At 43.6% G+C, this 26,659-nt stretch overlaps 1 protein-coding gene across 1 annotated transcript in view; it reads left to right on the top strand.

The window, feature by feature from the left end:
• The window catches only part of RYR3 (ryanodine receptor 3), a 461,910-nt gene that overhangs the window by 352,261 nt on the left and 82,990 nt on the right, over positions 1-26,659 (top strand). The window contains exons 55-68 of the mRNA XM_055538999.1: positions 472-635; positions 2,885-2,963; positions 7,055-7,144; positions 8,217-8,363; positions 8,548-8,610; positions 9,782-9,857; positions 9,969-10,092; positions 12,515-12,630; positions 13,172-13,236; positions 14,213-14,334; positions 17,652-17,701; positions 18,079-18,139; positions 20,517-20,755; positions 22,121-22,202. Of these exons, the coding sequence (XP_055394974.1) occupies positions 472-635; positions 2,885-2,963; positions 7,055-7,144; positions 8,217-8,363; positions 8,548-8,610; positions 9,782-9,857; positions 9,969-10,092; positions 12,515-12,630; positions 13,172-13,236; positions 14,213-14,334; positions 17,652-17,701; positions 18,079-18,139; positions 20,517-20,755; positions 22,121-22,202 (1,478 nt within the window). The remainder of the gene's footprint in view (positions 1-471; positions 636-2,884; positions 2,964-7,054; positions 7,145-8,216; positions 8,364-8,547; positions 8,611-9,781; positions 9,858-9,968; positions 10,093-12,514; positions 12,631-13,171; positions 13,237-14,212; positions 14,335-17,651; positions 17,702-18,078; positions 18,140-20,516; positions 20,756-22,120; positions 22,203-26,659) is intronic.

Below are 26,659 nucleotides of genomic sequence, written 5' to 3'. Positions count from 1 at the left end.
ATTCCTTCCTGGTGTATTTAGGAGAGAATGGTGAAACCGAGCAATCTGCTGACACTATCAGCCTGTGACCGGCATTGGCTACTGGGGGGCCCAGCCAAGCTGCTGTCCCCTCTCCAGGCACAGGCTGGGTCAGTGTCTATAACCATCTATGGCCGACAAGTTTGTAGACTTTTCTGGCCTAGTAAGAACCACTTTAACCTTTAGATATTCCTGCAAGTAGCTAATTATGAGATACTGATTTAAACAGCAAATGGTGACTTGAAGGCTTTACAGATTGTCGCTTTTCTGTGACAAGGATACCTCAGTTTCCACCAGAATGCATTATAGGTCTTACATGTTCCCCATTTTGGTTAACCTGGGAAAATGCATGTGTGGTTTTTGTTTTTTTTTCCCCAGCCAATCGGTGAGTGGTTCTGCCGGTGGCTGTGGTTCTGGTGTCTGTGCTAACGTGGTCTTTGTCTTTTCTCACAGAGGTATGACCCAGATCTTTTCCGGATGGCCCTGCCCTGTCTCAGTGCAATAGCGGGGGCCCTGCCACCAGATTATTTAGATACCAGAATCTCAGCCACATTGGAGAAACAGGTCTCAGTGGACGCAGATGGCAACTTTGACCCCAAACCCATCAACACCGTGAAGTGAGTCTAGAGTCATCTCTAAGCTGGTCCTTGATTTTACCCCATGGCCAGTGTTTCTCTTTCAAAAGAAAGCCAGAAATTTAAACTTCCTTCCCTTCTCTCCCTTCCCTTCCAACGCTGTTCGTCATGTCCCTTGACACTACAAGTCACATCAGGTGCTGGATTTTTACCTCAACTCCTGAAGGTTTAATCCATCCATATCTGATTATATGTTATATTATTCTATTCTGCACTTCTCTTTGGAGGGTGGAGTGGTTTATTTATTATAAAAAATGGATGTTCTCCACATATGTCTCCCGAGGCATTTGTAAGTATTCTGACAAATGATGCAATTAATTTATTAATTAGTTTTTTGACAAAATCTTTGCTCTTTGTGAATTAGGCCTGTACAGTACTAATAGCATCATACATCAAAGCCCCTCCTTAAATAACACTCAGCTGAGCTCCCACAAGACTTCAGGATGTGAGGGCAGAACAGCACGGGGGGGGGGGGGGGGGGTCCTTATTTGAGAGACTGGACCTGCTCTTTACCAATGGATGCTGGATCTTTGGAATGACTCTACAATAACTCCTTTTAATTCCTCCCACTGATTCTCCAGCATGCCTCACTGGTGGTGATTAGGCCATGGACAAAGTATTAGACAAGATCTACTCGATTTTGCCTTTGGCAGTTCTGCCCCAATTATGATTATGGGTCATGGGGCATACAGGCTTCATCTCCAGCTGCATTTTCAGTGAAAAGCTCCAGACCTACTGTGGTATGAGCAGGGAGAAGCAGGCATCCTGTTATGGACCCCTTGGACTTCTGTTTTTACGGCAGTAGTTCTCAGATGAGAGCCATAGTCTGAGCCCTTCTCTGGAGCTGTCAGCTTGATAACATATACAGTTCATCTTTGGGGAAATTAAATACACATTCCATCAGCAGAATCTTGAGCTGAATGAATGGTGGGAAATAGAATTGAACCTGCTGTAAGAGAGAGGTAAGGGATGTGGTATACCTTCAGGCTGGTCAAAGGGAAGGCAGGTATTGATTTTGGAGAACTCGGCCCCATGAAAACATCAGTGGGCCAAAGGATGCCGAAAGGTGTGACAACATGGACACTTTTATAAACATTATAAGACAGTGTGAAACTCTAGCAATTGTGTGCCAATGATGACTTGTTCCATGCTAATTTGAGAACTCTGATTTCTTCAGATAGATTTCTGACATCAGAGGTTCTTTGAGTAAAATGAATAATGAAGACTAACTCTGACCAAAACTTAAACAGAAAAGGACCTTATTGTAAAAAGATACGGGGTCATTATTAAAATCTAGGCAAAGGCTGACTAAGCAGGCCTCAGCAAGGACAGGAACTAAAGCAGAGTGACCACATGGACATTCTCCAGGTGTCCCCACTGGATGCGTCACCATGAAGAATTGCTGTCCTGGTCTCACTCAACTCAAGATTCAAATTACAAGTTCTCTGGTAGTCTAATGGTTAGGACTTTCTGCACTTTCACTGCTGTGGCCTGGGTTTAGCACCTGGTCAGGGAACTGAGATCCTACAAGCTGCACAGCAAGCACAGCCCTCCCCACCAAAAAGATTCAAATTCCAGAGAGAATGAGTCCAGTTGGCCTCATCGGAGCCAATCCTCAATGACAGTTCACATAAGCCTACACATGATGCAGGAAGACTTGCTCCTTAAAGGGAAGCAAAGGTGTATTAGCAACAGAAGGGGTAAAAGCTGTGGGGATTTCTAACGGAAATGACAGATGTCCACTGGACTGTCGTGATTCTAGCATTTAAGCATGAATCACTAGACCTCAAAAGGTAGACAGGCACTACTTTGGATCACTAGGTACTCTAGCTTCCCACTCCTACCATCCCCTGATTGGAGTTGTGAGATGGCAGGGCAGTGTCTTTGATGAATGCATTCTCACAATCTGGCCAGGAAAGGTCTGGCCCAGGAGCCGAAGTGGTTCTTAGGGGCCGAGGGAAGCCGGGGCAGCTGGAGGGAGGCTGCCTGAGAAGCAGAGGCTGCTGCAGAGCCGCCCTCTGATTAGCCGTGTGTGTGTCTGTGACCTGGTCCTGAATATGCCACACCTGGAGCTCAGGAAGGTCACTGAGTCTGGTGTTCAGCTTCAAATCTGGAGTCAACTGGTTGATCACATCCAACTTCTGTTGGTTGATTGTTAGTTCTATCTTTTTGGCACATCTGGCCGAAGTGCTTGGGGAGGTAGTAATTTTATTTTTCCCCTCCTTTCACAGTTTCTCCTTGCCTGAAAAATTTGAATACATCGTCACCAAGTATGCTGAGCACTCCCATGATAAATGGGCCTGTGACAAGGTAGGGATTATCATCCAGCCGACAGTTGTCACGAGGGGTAAAAATAACCAGCCCAAGAACATTAAAGTGTTCAGTCCAGGAAATCTGCCTGATGCGTCTAAGTGACAGACTTGCCATGCCAAGAGCATTCATTATTTTTGAGTGGCCATTTCCCAGGGATGGTGGAGGTCGGAGAAATACGTGGTGGCAGCTGCTGGTGCAGCTTTTCTTGTCTCTCAAGAAAATGATTGATTCTGGGAGGGCTGCTGTCTCTCTTCCCATTGCATTTCCTGGAGTTGGTGCTCAAGCACATGCTTATGTGTGTTTGACATAAATGCTTAATGTAGGGCCAGAAGCTTTTATTCAATTTTATTTTTTTAATGTACCATTAGGAAAGGGAAAATTGAATGGAAAGTTTTACTCTCACGTTTTGCCAGCAAGCTGAATTTTGGTCTAGGGAAGACACCCGTCTTCCCGTGACAGGCAGTGCTGGAACTTCCAGACTCTCCCTTATTAATAAGCCCGTCCATCTGGTGTTTAAAATTCTTCACCACATGAGGTCAGGCTGCTTAATAAGTTTAATTGCTCTGTCAGCCCTTTAATGCTGGCAGGCAAAAGGAGAGGAATATGCCAAAGCCATCCCGGAGTCCTGTAGGCAGCCCGTTAAGCACCAGGGCCATTGCTCAGCTGCAGTTTACAGCCCGAAACGGTGGACCCACCTCTGCAGCACGGCCGCAGAAACCACCTCCCTGGTTGCACGCTGGATGAGATACAGCTTGAAGCCCTGGCTCAGCCTCTGTCATGAGCTGGGCTCAGCTCTGATTCTTTCCTGAGCTACTGTTTGGGGCTCATGACAACAATGATCATTGTATCTGTAGAATGGGCTCATGATTCTAGAACAGAGGTTGGCATGCTTTTTCTATGAAGGGCCAGATAATAACCATTTTAGGATTTGTGGGCCAGACAGTCTCCATTGCCACTACTCATCTCTGTTGTGGTGGTGCAAAAGCAGCCATAGACAACATGTAAATGAAGGAGTGTGCCTATGTAATATAGTAAAAACTGTATTTCTAAAACAGGGACTCAGCTGGATTTGGCCCAAGGGCTGTCTGTAGCTTGCTGACTGTCGCACTAGAGCATCTGTGTTTTCTCAGCACTCCTTCATGCCCATCTGGGCAGCTTTGACTTAGGGACAGGGACACCTCCATGAATCATCCAGTGCATCCCTAGGTCACATGCATTCTACCTTTTTAGTCACTCCTGAATTTGTATAGTTCTCTCTGTCCAAGCCATGGTTAGACCAGGCTGCACTCATCTTTTGCCCAGACAATATGATGACCTTTCAACTAGTCTGCCCATGTGTATTTTCTCCAGTCTGCTCTTCATGAGACTGACAAGCAATGGTTGCAATATGCAGGTTTGGTCAGATTCCCCCAAACGGATCATGTTCTCCAGGCCAGTCCCTTTTCCTTGTTAAAACCCCTTAATAGCTTCTATTTTAATGTAAAAGTGAAAATCCTTTTTGTGGTCTGAGAGACCCTACCACCATCTCTAGCCTCATATCTCTCCCCTCATCCTCTACCTTCCAACCACATGCCTTTTATTTAGACTCATTCCTTCCCTCCCTTCCCCACCCCATCTCTCTCTCTCTCTCTGTCTCTCTCTCTCTCTCTCTCACACACACACACACACGCACACACACATACTCTCTCGCTCTCGCTCTCGCTGTCTCTGTCTCTGTCTCTTTCTCTTTCTTTCACTCTCACTCTACATAAGCCTGGATCCACCCTGTCTGAGCCAGGTACCCATCTGTATTCATGTGAAAACACCATTCATCAATTCCTTCTTCAAAATCTGTCCAAGTGTGAATTCTAGGATGCCTCTTTCCCAGATTTCTCAAATATAGGCCCTCTTAGCACCTTGCTGTTTTCCTTCCCAGTATTTTTAGAGCAGTCTGATATGATTCTATTCATAACAGTTATCCATTTATATACACCAGTTATGAGCTATGCATTTACTAGTGTGGTATTTGATGAATCTCTCTTTTCCACTATCCTGGAAGCTTCACATTTGCTCACTGTTGCCAGGGGGGCATTGATAATCTGACAAGGAGAAGAGTATTTCCCCTGCCGTCAACGACCCTCATCTGTGGGTCCTTGAACTAAATGAACCAGCCATGGTACAGGTTGTGCTGTGCTGTAATGGGCACTGGGTGAGAGCATGTGGAGGAGACCCCAGCCCAGTAGCAGGGGGTCCAGGAGTGCTTCCTCGAGCTGATGACATGTACAGTATGTGATAGAAAACACTGTTCAGACACAGGGGAGCAAGCATGTGAACAGGTACAGAGTGAAGGCTGTGGAAGCAATGGACGCAGACCCTGAGAGGCAAGAGTGTGTGGTGGCTTTCAAGGAAGTTTGTTTCAACATGATGGGGTCACAGAGTAGGGCAGGGGCAGAAAGGCAGGACACGAACCTAAAGGGGCCAACAAGCTCTTTGCTGCAGCCATAGAGGCCAGAAAGAGCTTGGATTTTTACTGTGATGGCAGTTGTGAATCAGAAAATTTTAAAGCAGCAGAGTGCCCTGATCAGAGTATTTCATGAAAATCACCTGACAGTGGTATTGAAACTGGAATCCATTAGAGATGGCAAGACTGGAGGCAGGGAGACCACATAGGAAGCAGCTGCAGTAATCCAGGTGACAGCTGATGGTTGTTTAGCTGCTAAGTCATGTCTGACTTTTCGAGATTCCGTGGACTCTAGCCCACCAGGCTCCTCTGTCCATGGGATTTCCCAGGCAAGAATACTAGAGTGGGTTGCCATTTCCTTCTCCAGGGGATCTTCTCAGTCCAGTCATCACAGCCACAACTCCTGCATGGCAGGCAGATTCTTTACCACTGAGCCACCTGAGAATGCCCAAAGATGGCTCCTTATTGTTGAGTTGCTAAGTCATGTCTGACTCTTTGTGACCCCATGGACTGTAGCCCACCAGGCTCCTCTGTTCATGGGGTTTCCCAGGCAAGAATACTGGAGTGGGTTGCTATTTCCTCCTCCAGGGGAGAGAGATGGCAGCCTGGGCCAACGCACTGGCAGGAAAGTGAGGGCAAGGCAGACGATAGGTCTGGGAGGTTGAACACATGTGAACAGGTACAGAGTGAAGGGGATGTTGAGGAAGGCTCAAGGATGTTGAGGAAGGTTTCTGGCTTGGAAAGTGAGTATAAGCTGATGCTGTTCATGGAGATACAGGAAACCCAAGAACAAGAGCCATTTAAAGAAATGCAATGCTGGGTTCTCTTTCTGACCTGTTGAGAGGTACCTGCAGACATCCAAGCAGAGCTCAGATAGGTATGGAAGTTATGGATCTGGACTGCAGATACTGATTTGGTATTCATTTACTTATGGACCGGGGCCTAGATTACATACCCCTGGGAATAGTGTGCCCTGAGAAGGGACACAAGCTTGAAAAACTCCACATTAACAAGTGGGAAGAAGCAGAGACTGAGAAAGAGCAGCCAGAAGTCTCTGGGGGATGAGGTTCTGAAAAACAGACTCTGACTTATCTCTGTACCCACAGTGCCTGGGACAGAGTGTACAACCTACTGTCCTAGACACTCAACCAATGTTTGTTGAATGACTTTTGAAATTCGTCAACTTCTGTGATTCTAGGAAACATGTTTTGCTACAGTTTTGCTCTGGGCTTGGCGGGCAAAGGGAGCAAACCAAATCAGTTCCCTCCATGCCATGGCCAGTAGTCCATTTATCACAAGCTCAGCCTTCACACCTGTCCTTGCCTGTGATTGTAACACATTGACCTGAAAAGCATTGTTTTCGGGTCTTTTGAAGCATCCTTTCTGTCTGTAGAGGGCCTGAAACACAAGCAAGTAAGTGGAGGGGACAGCCACTAAAACAGGAAGAAATAAAGGAGCAGGGTTCACAACTCAGGGGGCAGAGAGCCTGACAGCCTTAAAAGATCAATTAGATATTTTGGGGGGAAATTTCCAAGCTCTGTCACATTCCATTATTCTATTTGTTCAGTGAAAATAGAAGCTGGGCTGTGGGTCACATAGCAGGGCTCTCAGGATGCCAAGGATATTTGAACTGAGAACATTTCTACAGAGTCAGAATGGATGGAAATACGGAATTTCACTGGATGAAAATGTGAAGACCCATCCATTGATCCGGCCTTTCAAGACATTAACCGAGAAGGTAAGGACCACTGAGTGGCCATGCTGGTTTCCCTTCCCGGGGAATTATATCCCAGCAGAGGAGCTGAGGGCACATTCACGGTCCAGCTCTTTAGAGACTTTTCAGGACTGGAGAAGCTCCTCAGGAGCTGGCCTATGACCCACGGCCCCAGGACCAGCTTCAAAGAGCCCGTTGGAGAAAGAAACACTGGTCCACACTCAGAAGCTGGACCAAAATACATTTTGTGGTTCACTTGGCAACTGAAATAGGAAGGGCTTTTGTTAGATTATTGGGGGGATTATTTTGTTAAATTTTTTTTGGGGGGGAGACATGAATTCAGATGGAAAGGACTTCCAATCAGGAAGGATGAAAGGAACAGAGAAGAGAATCCCCAGGGAAATATGAACAGGTCTCATAGTTTGGTTTGCTTTGTTAATTATGAGATTTGGTTCAGCTTAACTCTGAATTCCTATCTTGCCATCAGTAAGAGTTCTCTGTAGGCTTTAGATTTACCATCACAGGTAAAGGATGATATGTATATCTTTATATGCATATTCACTGGCTATAAAATTGTGTATGACTCAAAAGAGAATTGCAAATCTAAGGAAATCTATTTCCCAAGCTCAGAGGAGAGCTTTGTGCAGACACATTTTGACGTGCGCCATCTTGAACACCTACCAGACAACAGAAGTCACTCTTGAGAGAAAGGGGCGGGGCCCAGGCAGGTGACGCTTGCGCAGTAAGCGCTGCCTGGAGGAGGCCGAGGTGGCAGTGCTGGAGGGAGTGGGGTGGGGAGAGGGGAAGGGAAGAGTTCATTGTCCTCTTCTTGCTTCTCTTTAACCACAAACTGTGGGTAATGTCTGGCACATTCCCCTTAAAAGCCGGAGACTGTAGCGTCTTTTACTTAAAAACCTCCAAAAGGCTGAGGACGTGTTTCAGATGGGATGCTGCAGAGAGTATTTTGACCCGGTGAGAGGAAGCTTGAGCCAGTTAGCCCTCTCCGCTGTGGGCTCCAACGTCTTTTCCAGGAGACAGGCCAGCCGGAGTGCTGGAGCCTGCCCTACACAGCTCTTCTGCTCCAATGTTCTTCCAGGAGAAGGAAATTTATCGCTGGCCTGCCAGAGAGTCCCTGAAAACCATGCTGGCTGTGGGCTGGACTGTAGAGAGGGCCAAAGAGGGAGAAGCTCTGGTTCAACAGCGGGAAAATGAGAAGCTTCGAAGCGTGTCCCAGGCCAGCCAGGTATGACCATCACGCCCAAAGGCCAGTGCTCGGCCAGTAGAACCCGTGGAGAACCTGGGAATGCCCTCCCCAGGTAGCAGCGATGAGGCTCACCATCCATGAGCCCTGGGAATCTTTTGGGACATACCTTTGGCCACTGACGTTGGGGATGCTGATAAGAATGATTCTGCCTTTACTTCCCTAGGGCAACAGCTACAGCCCTGCCCCTCTGGATCTCTCCAATGTCGTGCTCTCCAGAGAGCTCCAGGTCAGTCTTGATGCCTTCAGAGCCAGCGTAACTTACTTTCTAAAACCCCTCAAGTACAGGGAATGTCAAACTCCAAAGAGTTACAGAAAAAAACAGAAAGGAGAGAATGCCTGAAATATCACCACTGAAATATCAAAATTAGGAAGGGCTACACGGAGCAGAGGCCACTCATCCAAGACAGTCTCAGCAGAATTGACCAATGGTCAGAGGAGGTGAGGCTTTGCACTTCTTCTTGGGACATCGAAACAGGTCATAACTCACTAAGAGGAAGAACAAACAGCAAATTCCTGTATCAAAACCCAAAACAGAACTGATAAGAGCCAGGAGAAATAACTAGTAACAAAACTAATAACAACTAGGAGAAAACCTATGAGCCACCCCTGGGTGGGGGTGCTGGCCTGGTCACAGTAGGTTTCCCCAGCCTTGAGGACAACTGTGTATTCCGTGGTGGATTCACGCAAGTTGCCCGTGGTGGTGCAGATGAGTCATCGTTGCAGGGTTTCAGGACATAAAGCCAAGAGGATGAGATTAAAAGCCCTAAGTGGCCTCCTCCCACTCCTCCCTTGTGCACACATCGGTGACTTTGATGGAGGCAGCTACTCCTCAGAGCGTCCATCAGACCAATGCTTTGTACCTTAGAGAAAGTTCCTTTCCAAAGTACACCCTTCATTCCAGGTCACTAACTTATGAGCCTTATAAAGATGAGTTCTATTTGAGAAGTCTCATTTTTGCCGCAGTTTTCTCCAACATGGGGCCATTTTTTAGTTTGCTAAGCTAAAAGCTTTTGGGGATTCTAGATTTTTGCTTGACTTCCCACTTACAGCTCACTTTCTCAGGTCAGGAGTAAGACACTCAACTCCTGTGACAAATGAAGTACCACCAGCATGCACTTTGCAATGGAAATGTGTTCTCTCAGAAAGGCATCAAAGTGCCAAGATAATAAGTTACCAGGGAAGGCCCGAATTAGAAATTGTTTTCTGTGTGTATGGGAAGATAGAAAACTAATGAGGTGCATAAGCGCAGACTAATTAATGACAGGAGACACTCAGCAATGTGCAGTTTGCATTTGGTGGTGCTTTGTTTCCAAGGCTGCCTGAAATAGCCTAGCAGATATGAACCCATTTTTCTTGCTTGCTTTCTCTCTGACCGTCGTCTCCCTGGTGGGACCCAGGGGATGGTGGAGGTGGTAGCTGAGAACTATCACAATATCTGGGCCAAGAAGAAGAAGATGGAGCTGGAGAGCAAAGGTGAGCTAGGTCCACAGCGTCCCCCACAGAAGGTGAGCTGGGGGGCAGGTGTGTTTTCCCAAAAGTGCAAAGAGCCAAATATTTTGTCATCTCTCACTTTACTGACCCCAGGTGGTGGCAGTCACCCTCTTTTGGTACCCTATGATACCTTGACTGCCAAGGAAAAGTTCAGAGACCGAGAGAAGGCCCAGGACCTGTTTAAATTCCTCCAAGTGAATGGCATTGTGGTTTCCAGGTAAGCCATCTTCCAGGTGATGTTAGTGGGACAGGGACAGGCTGGTGTGGTCTCTCCTGCTCTAGATCTTTAATCACCTGCCTAGGACAGCAGTTGGGTCTTTTGAAGTAGGTAAGTGTTTTGAAGCATGAAGTCCTCTCTTCTGTCATAAATAAGACTGGTCGATGTCAATTTCTTAAAAAAAATCAAAGATGCATGCAAAGAATCTAGCAAAGAATCATGACAAATTATACATACATACCTTAAACATTTAATTTTAACTTAAAACATACAAATATGCATTCATTCACAAATCTTGTACTGTAGGCCCCAGACCTTATTTTACTTTGTTGTTTTATTGATTGGAATTATAAAGCACATCCATAATGCATCCTCAAACATCTGAAACTTGGGCTTCCCTAAAGAGCGGTGAGGATTAAGACACATACAAAACACTGTAAGCGCAGCATTCTAGGGTGTTTTTTGTTTTTTACAATTTCCTCTCTATGTTTTACAGTTTTCTTACATCTAGTTCAAAAACTCTGTATGTGGAAACTTACAATTGCAGGTCTTTGTAAAACATGCAACCTAATTCTCACAGAATCACCAGTTCTCTTCACACTTGTATTTTAATGTTTTCTATGGTATTTAATAAAATGCCATAATAACAGTAGAGACCATGACTGACATCAACAACCCTGGAAAAAAGACTCAGTTCCTGGAGAGACTGAATGAACCGTGATTTCTGAAGACTTTATATCCAGCTTATGTTGATCAGAACCATCTAGATGAAGGTTTTAGATGAGGATGGTCTGGGCTGCTTAAGTCTTAAAGTTAGAATCTGTTTTCCTGCTGGTCAGGTATCAGCAGTGGGCTTTGCTTGCCAAGTCCTTCGTAGAATGAAAAACAAGCAAGTGTCCCATCCTGATAAGCCATTTCTCCTGAAAGAAATGTCTGCTGAGCCAGCTGCTGTTTCTTCTTTTGGTTTCCTACAGAATTTTTGCCACTGAATGGCAGAAACCCCAATAAAATTCTATACAAATATTTCTATTGTAGATCATATGAAAGAATAACAAAACTTATTTGCCGTATTGTTGAGTGAGAAAGGTCAGGCAACGGGGGATAGCCCCTGGGGAAGCCTTTGAGAAAAACTCCCATCATCATTTTAATCCTGTTCTTAATGCTGCGATGCATGCAGATTGTGGTTTGCCAATAAATAGCTCGCTCACAGAAATGAAAAATTCCTCTTTATGATAAGAAGGAAATCTAGGAAACAGGGAGGAAAAGGAAAAAGATCACTGAGTTCAGCAGACATATCCCTTAGTGGCTTATCCTGTGCCAGAACCTATGATGGGCACTTGACTATACCAATGAGGAGGCAACATCCTGTCACCAAGGAGAACCCCTTGGTTCCTGCTGCCCCTACCTCAAATCTGCCCCATCCTCAGCTTCCCCATCACTTGATGACAGCCCTTTCTTCCAAGTGCTCAAACCAGAAACCTTGTCTCTTCTCTTTTTCCTTCAACTCGCCTCCACTTCTTTAGGAAATCCTGGTGGTTCTCCCTATAAGATACCCAGAATCTAGCCACTTCTCACCTTCATGCTCTCACTATCATTGCTGAAAGGGCTTCCTTCCCATGCTCCCTATTTCAACCTTTGGCCTCAACAGAGTACTCCTGTTAGAATACAGATCATATCATGTCATTCCTCTATTCAAAACTTTCAATAGCTTCCCATCTCAAAGCAAAAGCAAACTGCTAAGGACAACCCATGGCATCCTAATGATTGAGCCCATTGTCCACCCCATGCCCCTCTGAACTACTCACTTTCATTCCATCCACACTGGCTTCACTCAGCATGCTTGCTCCCACCTCAGGACCTTTGCACCCTCGCTCCCAATGCCTTGAAAGCTCTCTCCCCTGATGTCTCTATGTCTTCACCTTCCCATGTCATCCTTCCAATAAGCCCAGCACTGATTTAACACAACAGTCTGCTCACCCACCCCTTCAGGCACTCTTGGACCCTTTCATCCTTTAACTTGAGTTTTTATTTTATTCACAAAGCTTATTAACCTCTAACACTCCATACAATTTATGTTTTGTTTTATGTAGTGTTCATGCCTGTTCATAGCTGACATGTAAGTTCCATGAACACAGGGGATTCTTGTTTGCATCTCTGCTTTAGTTCCATCTCAGCATTTATTGAATGAATGATGCAGATCTTTCTGAAAAGTATTTTCAGAAATTATTGTAGCTCAGATGTTGCATGCTCATGAAGGCAAGTTCCAAATTCAAGGGGAAATGAGTCAGATGGTGAGTCAGATCCCTAAGCCAGAAAAACCATTAACATTTGGAAAACAGAGCTGATGCAGGGAAAATTGCTGGTGCACTGAAGTCACAAAGCTGTCTCTGTTGCCCCTGGGGTTTACCTGTTTCCAACCTAGAGGTATGAAGGATATGGAGCTGGATGCCTCCTCCATGGAAAAGAGGTTTGCCTATAAGTTTTTGAAGAAGGTTCTGAAATATGTTGATTCGGCTCAAGAGTTTATTGCCCATTTGGGTAAGTATCATTGTGAAATATCACAAAAATGTGTGCTTCTCCTAATATCAAAAAGAATTCGATATTCATTTTTCAAGGAATGATGTTTTCATGCCATAATTGTTCATGATGCTTTTAGGCATATGGTTTGGGGAAGGACACAATGACTGAGATATTCCCCCACACACACCCCACTTTAAAAAAAATCAGCTTTGTCTTTGGTTTTCCTTCTGGATTTGATTGAATCATTTGTCATTTTTAATATAACTCATCCTATTCTAAGTGTTCCATCTTTTTGCTTCATGGCTCTGAGATTATGACTCAAGCTCTCGGAAGCTGCCTTCTCATCACTAAGATGGTGAAATGGGTGGTGATACTCTAGAGAATTGACACAAAAAATAACCAGCTCTCACAATTGCCAAGTACTTTGTAAAATATTAGATATTTTGTAAAAATCAAATGGCCTTTTCATGATGAAAAGCTTCTCTGTCTCTAAAATGCTGTGACTGTTTTTGTTTTCTTTGCTCTGGCCAACTTTGTGTCACTTTTGTCTTCGTAGAAGCCATTGTCAGCAGTGGGAAAAATGAAAAGTCTCCCCATGACCAGGAGATCAAATTCTTTGCCAAAGTAAGTGACCCTGTGCATTTAACTAGATTACTTTTTCCTTGGCATCCGCACAAATCAGGGTACAAGTTAACGCAGATTCAACAAAGATACTCAAAACTCCAGTAATGGCTTTGATCATACAGAACTGTTTGTTGTGGAACAGTCCTGAGGCAGGTTGGTGGTCTGAGGAGGTGGGCAGCCTGCTTTGCTCCATGCCATCACCCAGGGACTCAGGTTCTTCCTCTCATGATGTTCTTCCATCTCCTAGAATGTAATCCCTGACAGTTTGGTCCAAACAGACACAACTGTACCACATCTGTGAGAAAGAGGGAAAGGAGAGGGGAAGGAAAGCTTCTGTTTTATTAAAGTTCTATCCCAGTGTCTAGAACAGAATCATTTTAGCCTCAGCTAGCTGCAAGGGAGGCAGGTAATGCATTTTCTAGCTGGGTGACCCCATTCCCAGCTAAATTACAGGGGTTTGTACAGCTAAGAGAAAGAAGGGGAGAGTGCACATGGAGGCCAGTGAGCTCTCTCAGCCACATAACCCTAGGCAAAGGACTAAATACAAGTGAGGACTTGAGGTAGCCATGCTCTGAGAAGCAGAGCCAGGATGCTCCAGGCTAGTGGTGCTAGCCCATTCCTCAAGTATACTGTTGAATGCCATGCCCAAGAAGCCACATCTGAGCGCAGGCTAAGTACAGGACACCCCTGAAAGTGTTGACTCAGGGCCCCATGTGCACTTCTTTGGGTGCTTAGTATCTTGCTCTATCCCTTTACATGTACCCAAGGCCTCTGGTTACAGGACTAGGAAAAGAAAATGTGTTGGAAACTGAGATCTGCAGGATAGTGTTTCCTGGAAATTCCAGGACCAGTGTTCAGAGGCTTTTTGCTCACTGAGAAGGAACTTTTTCAAAGGAACCAGAGGAAGGACTTTTGCCAGCTTCCTAGAAGTTTATCTCTAGTGGATCTTTCAGTTCATTTCTGGTGGATCTTTCAGGTTCTCCTCCCACTGGTTGACCAGTACTTCACCAATCATCGCCTGTACTTCCTGTCCTCCCCTCTGAAGCCCCTTAGCAGCAGCGGGTATGCCTCCCATAAGGAGAAAGAAATGGTGGCCAGGTGAGTCTACAGAAGAGAAGGTCATGGTGCTGATGTGATTTCCATGAAACCCCAGATTCCTGGAACTTAAATGGTGAATCTTTTGGAGAAATGAGCTGTGGCCTGACAATTGGCAGCTCAGAGGTTTTTGTTATCATCTTTTTTCTGAAAATGACTTTATTCACACTTACCAGTGTATTATTTTGGCAACCAAGAGAAGTGTACTGTTTGTGGGTATCAGTAGGATTAGGGGGTAGATTTATATACTCAGGTCAACTTCCATCCTGAAATATATTTAGAAAAAGGTGAAGGTAATTCTGAAGCGTGGGAAAAGCAAACACACAACATTAAGAAGAAACAGATTAACACTGCTTTCAACCGCATTCTTATCAGGTTTTTAAAGATTAAATTGCTTTTAAAGAATCAGATTTTACAAGTCTTGGTATGGATGACCTGAGATTTGAAATCTATGCTGGCATAGTTCAATTTAAATTTCTAACAGGAAACAAATTTTAATCAAGTGTCAGCTTGCCTTCTCATTCCACTAGGTGAGACATGGGGATGTCTCAGCAGAACTGAGAACAAAGTGGGATGCTTCATGATCAGGCTATGAGGTGGATCCCACCATGCCTCAGGTTCTCTCTGTATTTGACTTATGAGTGACAAAAGCATGGGTTAGATTTCTAAAGGGCAGAGAGTTGAGGACCACAATCAGAGTAGTCTATTCACCCTCTCCCTAGCATCCATTGGTGGTGAAGAGTGTACTTTATATTTTATAAGGACCTAGCCTTTGACAATCTTGGGAGGATTGTCTCAGCAGTGAGCTTAATTTTTCATATGCACAAATAATTGCCCACCTGCAGAAGTATCATTGTGAAACACCACAGTGCTTTAATTTCTAAGAACCACCTGGGGATTATGATCTCCATTTTGCAGAAGAGGAAACTGAGGTTTGAGCAGGTTCCTTCCAGTGCCTAAAGTGACCCCAGATAATGAGAGCAAGAATGAAAGCCCACCCCTCTTTATCCAGACCGAGGGGCATTTTCTCTATACTGAAATTACTTCATTTACTGATATTTGTTAAACAGGGAGAAGCCCATGCTGTCAAAATGAGATGCACTTACAACCAGTTACTGACCTAACATTTCCTAGATATTTCCACGATGCACTAGTGTATTTTGTAAGAAGGAAAATGAGGTGCCAAGTGAGATATTCAGATAAGCCAACAGAGGGCAGGTGTGTCTGTTCTCTTCATCTATTTTTCTTAGATTATTAATTCATGGAAATGTAACATTTGTTCAGCCAGGAACCATTTGTCATGGCTGGAATACAACCTGGAGCTGATCAGCCTTGCAAATAGCTCTCAGATCCGTCAGCATGCCTGCCGCCCTCCCACAGCCGTGGTCGTCTCGGCCCTGAACACGCTCCCACTTACAGGCCCCTCTGGTCCGCAGCCTTCATCCATGCCCCGCCTCTCCTGCATCTGCTGCCATGTGTCACTGCTTTCCAGAGTCTCTCCCCGGGGACCTCTTTATCACCTTCTAACTCTGAGAGGAGACTGAGGTGCCGCGGGATGCTGGACCTCATAACTCTGGGCAAAGAACAGTGCTTCTACTTAAATGGTGGGCCCCAAAGGTGACCCAAAAAAAAGGGCCTTGGCAAATTTCAGGCCCTGGCCTTGGCGTGCCTGAGAGCACTTCTGACAGCAAGGGGAGCCACATTTTTATCAGAATCAAAAACCCAAGGATCTGCTTTAGCTCTGAAAAATGTTGTTTGTACAGAGTGGGTCCACTTGGAAGCATTTTGCCAGAAATAACTGAGTTTATTAGCCCCTAATTCTGCAGACTAAGAGGGTCATGTGATGAGTCTCTGCCTACAGACGAGAAAGCTAAAGCACAGAGGAGTGAGCTGGCTTCATCATGACAGCCAGCTAGTTCTGGCAGATGCACAGGATTCATATTCCTCCAGGATCCGTGCCAACTCCATGAGTTTTCATCACATACATAACTCAAAAAAAAAAAAAAAAAACACCCTGGGAAGAGAGAAAAGGCCCCATTTCACACTTGCTGGCTGCCAAGTTTCTGTTAACTTATTCTGAGCTCTCCTAAGCTCGAGGCCAGGGTTTCCAACTTATTTCCACTGCAAAAACAAATGACTAACCAGGAGAGACTTTGGCTCTCGTTTCCAGTAGACACCCCAGAAAGGCTCAGGGCATTCACTGAAAACCGTTTAGAAGTGAATAAGTTTTCATCCCCACCAACACTTAGATGGATTTCTTCTTCATTTGGCCTTCCCACAAAGACTTCTGCCCTGTGTTAGAGCATGAGTTCTAAGACCATGGGAAGGACTTCACCTGGATCTCATCTGAGAATCCCACAGTCTGTGCTAAGCGATTTTATTCTATGTTCCCTCTTCCTGTTCCTCCAGGAAGGACTGCTCCCTGAAAGGGTTGCTAAGTTCTTGTCTAGCTGTGCCAATGTCAAATAATGTCAGCATTCTCAGCAATCTCCTCCAGGAACACAGGTCAAATGATGGCCATAGTGCCCTAGAGGGGGGGCCATCAGGAGAGTGTTCAGAAGCACCTATGGGCTCTTTGCTGACTGCACAGGGCACTCTGTTAGGCACTGTGAAAAGTAAGAGTAAGACACAGCTGGACTCCAGCAGGTTCCATAGTAGAAAATATGGGTAAAAGCACGGAATAGGGTCAAAAAAACACAAAAGCATGACAGGTGGGATTTCCTAGCTTCAAATACATGGATCAGACAGCAGTTAAGCCTGTAGGCTAATGGAGATGACAGAGAGAAGCCATTCCTTGAAATGTTTCTGGTGCAAAACAGTATTGCCCATACCTGAATCTTTATTCCAGTCCCGCCATCTTGCCCACCTCCCAACTAAGGCCTCACACCCCTCACCCAGTGAAGACAATAAAAATGGCTTGCAATCCATTGCAACAATGGAAAAATCCTTCCAGAACCCTTTTTTACCCAAATGTGGGAGTTATCTAAATGAATGTTTTTAGTACTCTATAACAAGAGATGGTTTACAACAGCTGGCTCATTGCAAAATATTGTAGCTGTAGCAGAAGGATTGTTTTCTGTAACATTGTAGATGCCTGCAAGGTATCTTTCATGATTCTCCAATGAGACAGGGGGAACCGCATGTTCTCCTAGTGTGGTCCAGAGGACCCTTTGAGGGGAACGCAGTCTGTCTTCCTGGGGGGTGGGGGGGGGGCCATTCTGTGCACTTTGTTTTGCCGTATGGGCGGCTGAGGGATAAGGTTTAAGTGGGTCTGCCTTGAATCTCTGTCCCTTTCCCACTTGCATTTTTTTCTGCTTTAGCCTGTTCTGCAAACTCGCTGCTCTGGTTCGACACAGGATTTCCCTCTTCGGTAAGAGAAGTATTGCTAAAGGCTGCACATCCTGTGATTACCCTCAACTCATGTCCCACAGACAACCTGAGCCTTAGGACTAAGGTGTCACCTAAATTTGCCATAGAAAATTGGACTGAAGCATGATAAATGACCTCTGTACCCCTCAAACAGCTTAGATTTTCCATGCCAATGAATGTTTTAAGCTTTGCCTCTAACATCCATCACAAAGCCATGTGTCAGGCTGGAGATAAATGCCTTGGCCCCAAACAGAGCCCTGGCACTTTGCGTGTTGGTGGTTAATTATGCTGGGCTGTGGTTTGTGCTTATTGAGAAGATTGGGTTTAAATGACAGGCTGAATGGCTTGGGGAGTCACAGGTGATATTTTTTATTTTAGGGAGCGATTCTACGACAATGGTGAGCTGTCTTCACATCTTAGCTCAGACACTTGACACAAGGTAAGTGTGCCCGGCATTTTCCAGTATTTTCTCAGGACTCCCCCTCTGACTCTTTCTCTTCACTTATTATTGTACGGAAGAAGAGACGTGCCACCCCTCTGCAGGAGCCAGGGAGAGAAGGGAAGACAGGGAAAAGATGGAAATCACCCTGATGTCAGCACACTTTTTCTCAGCTCATGATGGAGAGCCACTGTCGTGACAGATACTGAATGCTGAAAGCTGAGCATTTGATCAATTCTTGTCTTCTCTGACTGAGAAGTTCATCTTTCAGAAGATAAAACAGACAACGTGGCAAAGTACCACTTTGTACCTAATTCTCCACAAAAAAAGTAAAAGCTATCTGATGGGTGGTGAGGCTGTAAGGATCCTGAGGGAGGGGCTCACAGCACTCTGAGTTCAAAATGGCCAAGGAAGGGACGTGATTACCAAAAGATCAAAGACAAAGATAGATTCCAGCCTGAAGGTGGCTTGAGGGTCTGTAGGAAAGATGGCTGAACAAGAAAGGAAGTCTTCCTTCCTTTCACGCATTGGATTCACCAAAAAGTTTGAGTTTTTTTAATAAGATGTTATGGATAACATCTATGTATATAACATCAGATATATATGTGTGTGTGTGTACATATATTATGGTAGTATCAAGTATTTGATGAGGCAAAGAACTGAAGGGAGCTTTTATAAGCAGACTTGTTAAGCAGGGCTGTTCACAAAGTCGGGAGAACATGCTTCCCAAAACCCAAGGCAGAAGAGAGGCAACAGCCTAAAAGAATGACCAGATGATAAAAACCTCTATAAACTAAAAATGGTTAAAAAAAAAAAGTTAAGGGCAATTAAAGGGGATTTTCAGGTTTCTGAGAGAAATATGTTGTGGAGGTACTAAACCCCTTAAAACTCTTATACACATTCAGTTGTGTCCAACTCTTTGTGACCCCATGGACTGTAGCCTGCCAGGCTTCTCTGTCCGTGGGATTTCTCAAGCAAGAATAATAGAGCGGGTTGCCAATTCTTACTTCAGGGGGATCTTCCCAACCGAATCTACATCTCTTGCATCTCTGGCACTGGCAGATGGGTTCTTTACCAGTGTACCACCTCGGAGGCCCATAAGTACTAACAGCACAAAATTTGCAGGATCAGACCAAAGCATTCCCAGGGTGCAGTTGGGATGAGGAATCTTTATTCCCAAAATTTTCAAAATGCCTTAAGAGCGGGTTTTCTTCCTTCAAAACTAAACAGAACACAAGTCAGTGTGTTTCATAGTCATTCCTGAGAAAATCTGAGGAAGATGGTTTATAAATACTTACAGGATAGGAACAAGCCTCACTGACTTTATTTCCTTGTTTTTATGTTTCTGATTGGCTGGATAATAATCATGAAAATGCTGCAGATAAAAAGCATCTGGCCTTGTAGCAAGCCTGTCATAATCTTGTGAATAAGATGTAGAAATATGGAAAATAAAAGATAACTGATAGGCTTTGTTCCAGTGCTGAGTTTTATAAGATAGTTTTGAGGGAAAGTCCCACATGCCCATAGCTAATCTCTATTCCCACATGGTTTCTTCAGTGGTCTGAGTAAGCTGTTTTAAAAGGGGGTGACCCTTCTTCCCTCCCCTTCTCCAAGCCAGAACATCCCTGCAAAGTGATAGAAACATAAGCTTCAGTTGATTTAATTTTTTGTCCTCTTTTTCTAAGAGGTCCTGCATCACAGGAGAGCTAGTATTTCTAACTAGTCCTTATAAAAGTTGCTGAGCCCATGGGGAGCTGAAGAAAAGTTCTCTCTCTGTCCTTTTAATTAGATATTTGCAGAAGAATGTAGCCAGCTGCAATATTATATAGATAGCAGGTGACCAATATCAGTTTCTCTCTAGGTCGTCCTGTCCATTCTCTAAGAATTGAGCAGTGTGTCAATGTAAAGTGTAGACAGCAACCCAAAGCAGTACTACCAGTATATGTGTGCGTACTCAGTCATTTCCAACTCTTTGTGACCCTGTGGACTGTAGCCCGCCAGGCTCCTATGTCCATAGGATTTTCAAGGCAAGAAGACTAGAGTGGTTACCATTTCCTCCTCCTGAGGATCTTCCCAACGCAGGGATTGACCCTGCATCTCTTGCATCTCCTGCATTGGCAGGTGGATTCTTTACCACCGTGCCACGTGGGAGTCCCAAGAGTTGAGCAGTCATGCCCTCAAATCAAGCCTGCCTTCCAGTTGCTGGCCCATGCTTCAGGATTCTGTGATCCCAGCTTCTTTTTAGATGCTAATAATTACTGCAGTGACAGGGGTGTCAAATGTCTGCCCGGGTTGCACTGAAAGTGCCCAGACTCAAGAAGGGAGTTGGCCAAAGGTTCGGGTTATGCTTCTGGTTTTGAACATTGTTTGCTTACAGGACGGTCATGAAGTCAGGCTCAGAGCTGGTGAAAGCCGGGTTACGGGCGTTCTTTGAAAATGCAGCGGAAGACTTAGAGAAGACTTTGGAAAACCTGAAGCTCGGCAAGTTTACCCATTCCAGAACACAGATCAAAGGCGTCTCTCAAAATATTAACTACACCACGGTGGCTCTGCTCCCCATCTTGACATCCATCTTTGAGCATGTGGCTCAGCATCAGTTCGGGGTGGACTTACTCTGTGAGTTGACCTGCCATCTGTCGTGGATTCATGTGTACCCAGCTGCAGATCCTTAGGAAGTGTGTGGTTTATTCCCTTAGGCTGACCTTCAGGGCAGAGTAGAGACAACCATTCCACACTTTTTCCTTCTTATTTTAAAAAAAAAGGAGTAGACTCTTGGAGGGGAAGAGATCCCCAAATATCAGTTTATAAATATTTCACCTTTTCCCACTGTACCCAGGACCAGAGTCTTCCACCCACTGGTTTCACTCTCAGCCATTGTGTTCTCTCTTAATTTGAAAAGGTTATCTGTGAAATCTGTCAAGAGATACAGGTTTGCTCCCAGACACCAATTTTCCTATTAAGAAGCTTTAATTTATTCACTGTATATCAGGAGCAAAGGAAAGCTGCTAACATCCCAGTATCTGAGCCGCCAGAAGAAAGACCATAGTTGGTTGGTTTTACTTTGCGTTTAGTACCATGTTCAGCCTTCTTATTCTGCCACCAAGCTTCAATTTCACACTGTAAATGGTGGCACATGATTGAATTAGTTTAACCAATGGCCAATAGCTAAGGCTGTGTCTTCCATAGCCCTCAGTAGTGAAAATCAGTTGTTTCCATGGGCTTTGGGGGAGAAGTAGGGGAACATCCAAACTCATTATTCTGTGTCATGGAAACAACACACTTTCTTCTTGAAAAATAAGAAATTAAACTAGTTCTTTGTGTTAAATTAGTTCCAGCCTTATTGTGAGTTCCATACATTAATAGAGGCACGTAGCCTGCCCATTAAATTCTGAGTACCTAAGTGAATGATGCCCTTCCCTTGAGAAACATGGCAAAATCATAATACAATTGAATTACCTTTTGTAAAACATCTATCAGAGAAGCTGGGACAGGTGGACATGAGGTATTTTGCTCTGTCTTGTAAGAAGTAGGGACATTGTACACGTCTCCCTGGAAAAGGAACAAAAAGCTCACTCAAGCTTCAGATTCCTTTCATTCTTCCTTTCAAAAAAAGGAAATAGTGCTCTGGATAAAATTTGACTGCAGTGTCTCCCTCTTTTGGAGGGGAAAAAAATACCACATAGAAGGACTCACTGGTCAAATGATTCCTTTCCCTGAGAAGCTATGTGATCTGTATCCGGGGTTCCATAAAGGACCTGGGATGGCACAATGGTGGGTGTTTTCCTTTTGGTGTTTTCTCTTCCAGCTCAGCAACTGGCATTTGAAAAGAGAGGGGCTCTATTTGTTAAAAAGAAAAAAAGTGAGATCTTTGGCTCTTGGGTGAAGCCAGCGTGTTTTCTGTTTGCAGACCCTTGCTGTGTGCAGGAGGTGGACCTCTGGGGTTGATGCACGAGAATGACAGTTCTTGTTTGTTCTTTCCAGTGGGTGATGTGCAGCTTTCATGCTACCATATACTGTGCAGCCTCTACTCCCTCGGGACAGGAAAGAACATCTATGTTGAAAGGTAATGAGTGAACAAAAGAGGCTAACACGTTCGGGCTGAATGTGTTACTGAAGTCTTTAAACACTTAACAGTAGCATCTTTCCAATCCAGCAGAAGCAATGGCTTAGTGATTTTGAGCCTCGCTTATGAAATGTTTATGGCAGTATTTAGAAGTGTTAATGAGGCTTCTAAGATGTATGACTTCCATAGAGATAGCTGGAGAATGTATGTGGCTGGAGGAGCAATATAGCCAAACTAAATCATGTGCTGTTGGCCAAAAAATGTTGAAGAAACATCTCTTTCTTTATAATCACAGCTTTCAGAGAGCTTCCAGAGTTCCTGTGGTTAAAGCTTGCTGAGAAGCTCAAGGGAAGTGAGGCGGTTGCTTTAGTGTTTAATGAGTTTCTATGTGATACGGCCCTGGACCTTTACCATTCTTGGCTGTCAGATTAACTATAATTTTTAAAAAGTCCACACTTCGGGAACAGAAATGCTACTCAGTGGTCTTGAATCTGAACAGGCTGACTTTCCAAGGTGTTTGAGTTCCCACTCTGCTCTCTAATCTGCCTGGAGCAATGGAGGCCTTCGGTCACCCCTTGCTTTTCAGAATCAAATGTCATGTGTTGTGTGATTCTGTTTAAATCCATGGAGAAGATCAGAAGGATAAACACAGTGTTAGCCAAACTCTAGATGTAGACTTATCCTTGGAAGATTTTTTTTTTCCTTTTTTGCCTTTTCAAATAAGGAAACTGGAAAGAATTTGATCTGTGCTTAAAATTGCTTAATCTAAACATCCTGTTGATATCCACGATCTCTAGACCTCCTCAATTTATGACAAACCAACAATAAATCCCTGTTTCATATCTAAACTTACATAAATTCTAATTGCAGTTTCTCAGTAAAGCAAAAAAAAGACTTTGGCTCCTTCAAGAACTCAGGATCTGATGACTTGAAATCATGTGCTAATAACCAAAGCATGTTGAAGAAATGTCTATGTCTTCATAATTAGAACTGTTAAGTAGCTTCTAGAGTTCAAGAAATTAATTGAAGAACTAACAGCTAATTTATTTTGATTATGAGTTTAATTCCTTGAGTTACATCGCTTTCCTTATTGTTTTACATGAAATATAGATAAATAGTCTTGTCCTTTAATAGGAACTGGGCAGACAAAAGTTATAAACATATTTTATACCAAATCAACAAGAGAATTAAAATTTTTAATATTTAATACAGAATTTCACTTAGGGAAGGTGTCTTTACTTTCATTAAGCATTTGTGAATATTTTCTCAACATCTTTTCTTATTCTCTTGGTTTATATGCTGACTTACTTTGGTAGTGTCCAACTCTTTGCTACCCCGTGGACTGTAACCTACCAGGCTCCTCTGTCCCTAGGATTCTCCAGGCAAGAGTACTGGAGTGGATTGCCATGCCCTCCTCCAGGGGATCTTCCCAACGCAGGGACTGAACTTGCGTCTCTTATGTCTCGTGCATTGGCAGGCAGGTTCTTTGCCACTAATGCCACCTGGGAAGATCCGTGTATGTATGTACATGCGTCTATATGTATAGGTGTTTTTTTGGTACAATTTTTTGAAAAGCTTATGCATTACTCTCTCTTGTTTAAAAAAAAAAAAAAAGTCAAAGAAAGGTCAACTCTGAAATGTCAGACCAGAAAAGAGACCATGCTTCATATGACTTTTAATACTTTATTCATACACTCATAGCGCTGGGAATATCGGTGCCTGTGTTTTATATTCCATGCAGGTAGAAAGCCAGGCTTGAAGAAGCACCTCGGTCAAGTCTGCGCCTATTGTCTGTCTGTTAGTTAATGAAGCAACTAGGATATAAAGATTTAAAGTCCTCAAGTTGTGTTGCTGCCACCATTAGTGACTTTTATTTATTTTCTATTGTACTCTGAAAGTAAGACATACTTATTTTTTTAAAAAATCAAACAGTACAGACCTATTTAAAGTTAAAAGTCTGCTGCTTTCTTCACCCCAGATCACCCCACCTAGTAACAGTTTGTGTATACCATTCTAGATGTTTTCTCCATGAGTACATTTTTACACATGTTAGGATCATAATATTGCTTTATAACTTTGTCTTGTTGGATGAAGCTAAAAACTGAATTTCTTTAACATACAACTCATATATTTTTAATTTATCATTAATTAAAATAATTATTGTCTACTTTTAAAAAGATTACCAAGTTTAGTACATTTGCATTTCTGGCACTTCCTATCCTTTCTACCTTTCATTTTTTGCTGTGTAATTCCTTATAACACATACATTTTACCCTAGAATATTTTAGGACTAATATTCCTTGAGTTGTTTACCTTGGTTTATATTTAAATGACTCAGTGTGTAGCCAATCCTTCTAAATTGTGATTTGCCCATCCTAAAACTTTTATTTTGATTTACCTCTTGGGTGGCCAGATTCATCTTATGTTGTTGTTTCTGTAAGAGTGCTTACTCTTGAGTGTTGGCATATTTTGTAATAGCATCTGATGACTTTACATGTGAACAGTTTCCATGGTATAAAATCCTTGGGTCATAATTTTCCTCCCTCAGAAGTGTACAGACTTCGCTCCTCTGTGGTCTGACAGCATGCATTCCCGGGACCCGGTGGTTTGTTCCCTGCACGCTTGACTTTGCTGCTGCTCACTGGGCTCCTTCTTTGGCCCTGAAGCTCTTTCACTTCCCTGCACCATGTCCCAGGGCTGTCCTTTCCATATCAACCCCTGCACTTCTTCTCAGAACTTAATACACCCCCTCAGGTTCCAGAATTGGGTCTTACTTTATTTAATGAATCTTCAATTTTATTATATTGTTGCTAAGGTTTTTGATCCTAGCTGTTGTTCAAGGAGGGAAATTATTTGTATCTATTGACTTTTTCCTTAACTTTCCTCTCTCATTTTCTCTGTAGTAACTTTTAGCTAATTGTTCTTTTCTGAAACTTCTTTGATTTGGTATGTATTTTTCAGTGTGACGTTAACACACATTTTCTAATTTCAGCATAGGTCTAAATTTCTCCTCAATTTTCCCCCAGCTCTTGTGGGTTTTAGAGGGGAGAAAATATAGTGAAGCCTACCATTACCATTTCTCTGCCATGTTTTACTGAAGTTTCTTGGCTAGCATATGTCTTATAGGGTTGCAAAGGAACCACTCAATATTTGGTTTCCAACTATAGCATGAATGCATTGTAAATAGAAAAGATTCCAGACACCTCCATGATAGGGTTGACTGTGAGGAGGAAAAAAGTCATTGAAACAGATTAGAGACCTTTTGGGGGGAATATTTTCTAATTGAGGCTAGACTGAGACAGTCACTGACAGGTAAATTTTCAGGTACAAAATTTCAGAGTAGGATAAAGGCTCTTACATGTGTATTTAAACGTGGAGAATGCTTAACATTCTTTAACCTGAATATACTTTGATTGATTTTATTACTATTTATTCATTTGGTTGCATTGGGTCTTCATTGCTGCATGCAGGCTTTCTCTAGTTGCAGTGAGTGGGGGGCTACTCTCTAGTTGCTGTATTTGGGCTTCTCATTGAAGTGGCTTCTCTTGTTGAGCAAGGGCTCTAGAGTGCAGGCTCAATAGTTGTGGCACATGGGCTTAGTTGCCCAAGGCATGTGGTATCTTAGTTCCTGGACCAGGGATCGAACCTGTGTCTCCTGCTTTGGCAGGTGGATTTGTAACCACTGGACCACCAGGCAAGTCCCTACTTTGATTAATTGATAGAGCATTTGATGGGGATAGATCAAGAAGACTAAGTTTGGTACTTGACTACATTAAGCATTGAATCTCCATTTTATTTCAAATTAAAACTTTGTTTTTGCCTTCACACTTTAGAGATATTTATATCTGCCTTCCTGCTCTGCCCGCTTTGACCAGTTCTTTCCTGATCAAACATTGCTCTCCCCAAACTGCTGAGATCACTGGTATTGCTGTCTAGAACCTTGCCATGCCTCCACTTTTTGCCCCTCTGCTACCTGTTACTTACTCTCTTTTGCATCCTCTGGAATTTACACAAAGGAACTTTCAAAATTGCAAAGCACCAGATACGTGCAGGCATAATTATTATTAGAATGACTTTGTCTCGGCCTATATCCCTGATGATAGACTGTTGAGAAGCAGGTCCCAATTCATGGGGAAAAAGTTGAGAGACTGACTTAGGAATTAACAAAACCTGAAATACAAATTGAACTGAAAGAGAATGAGGAGAGGGAGGGATAAATTAGGAATTTGGAATTAAAAGATACACAGTACTATGTATGACATAGGTAAACAAGGACCTACTGTATAGCACAGGGAACTATTAATATATTCAGTATCTTGTAATAACTTATAATGGAAAAGAATCTGGAAAAAAATACACACACACACACACACACACACACACACACACACAAGATCACTTTGCATTGTAAATCAACTGTGAAAGTGAAAGTCGCTCAGTCGTGTCCAGCTGTTTGT

The sequence above is a fragment of the Bubalus kerabau genome, chromosome 10 (assembly GCF_029407905.1).
Source record: "Bubalus kerabau isolate K-KA32 ecotype Philippines breed swamp buffalo chromosome 10, PCC_UOA_SB_1v2, whole genome shotgun sequence".
Taxonomy (NCBI): Eukaryota; Metazoa; Chordata; class Mammalia; order Artiodactyla; family Bovidae; genus Bubalus; species Bubalus kerabau.
Note: the sequence above shows the minus strand (reverse complement) of the source record. Positions and strands in the feature narration are given on the sequence as shown.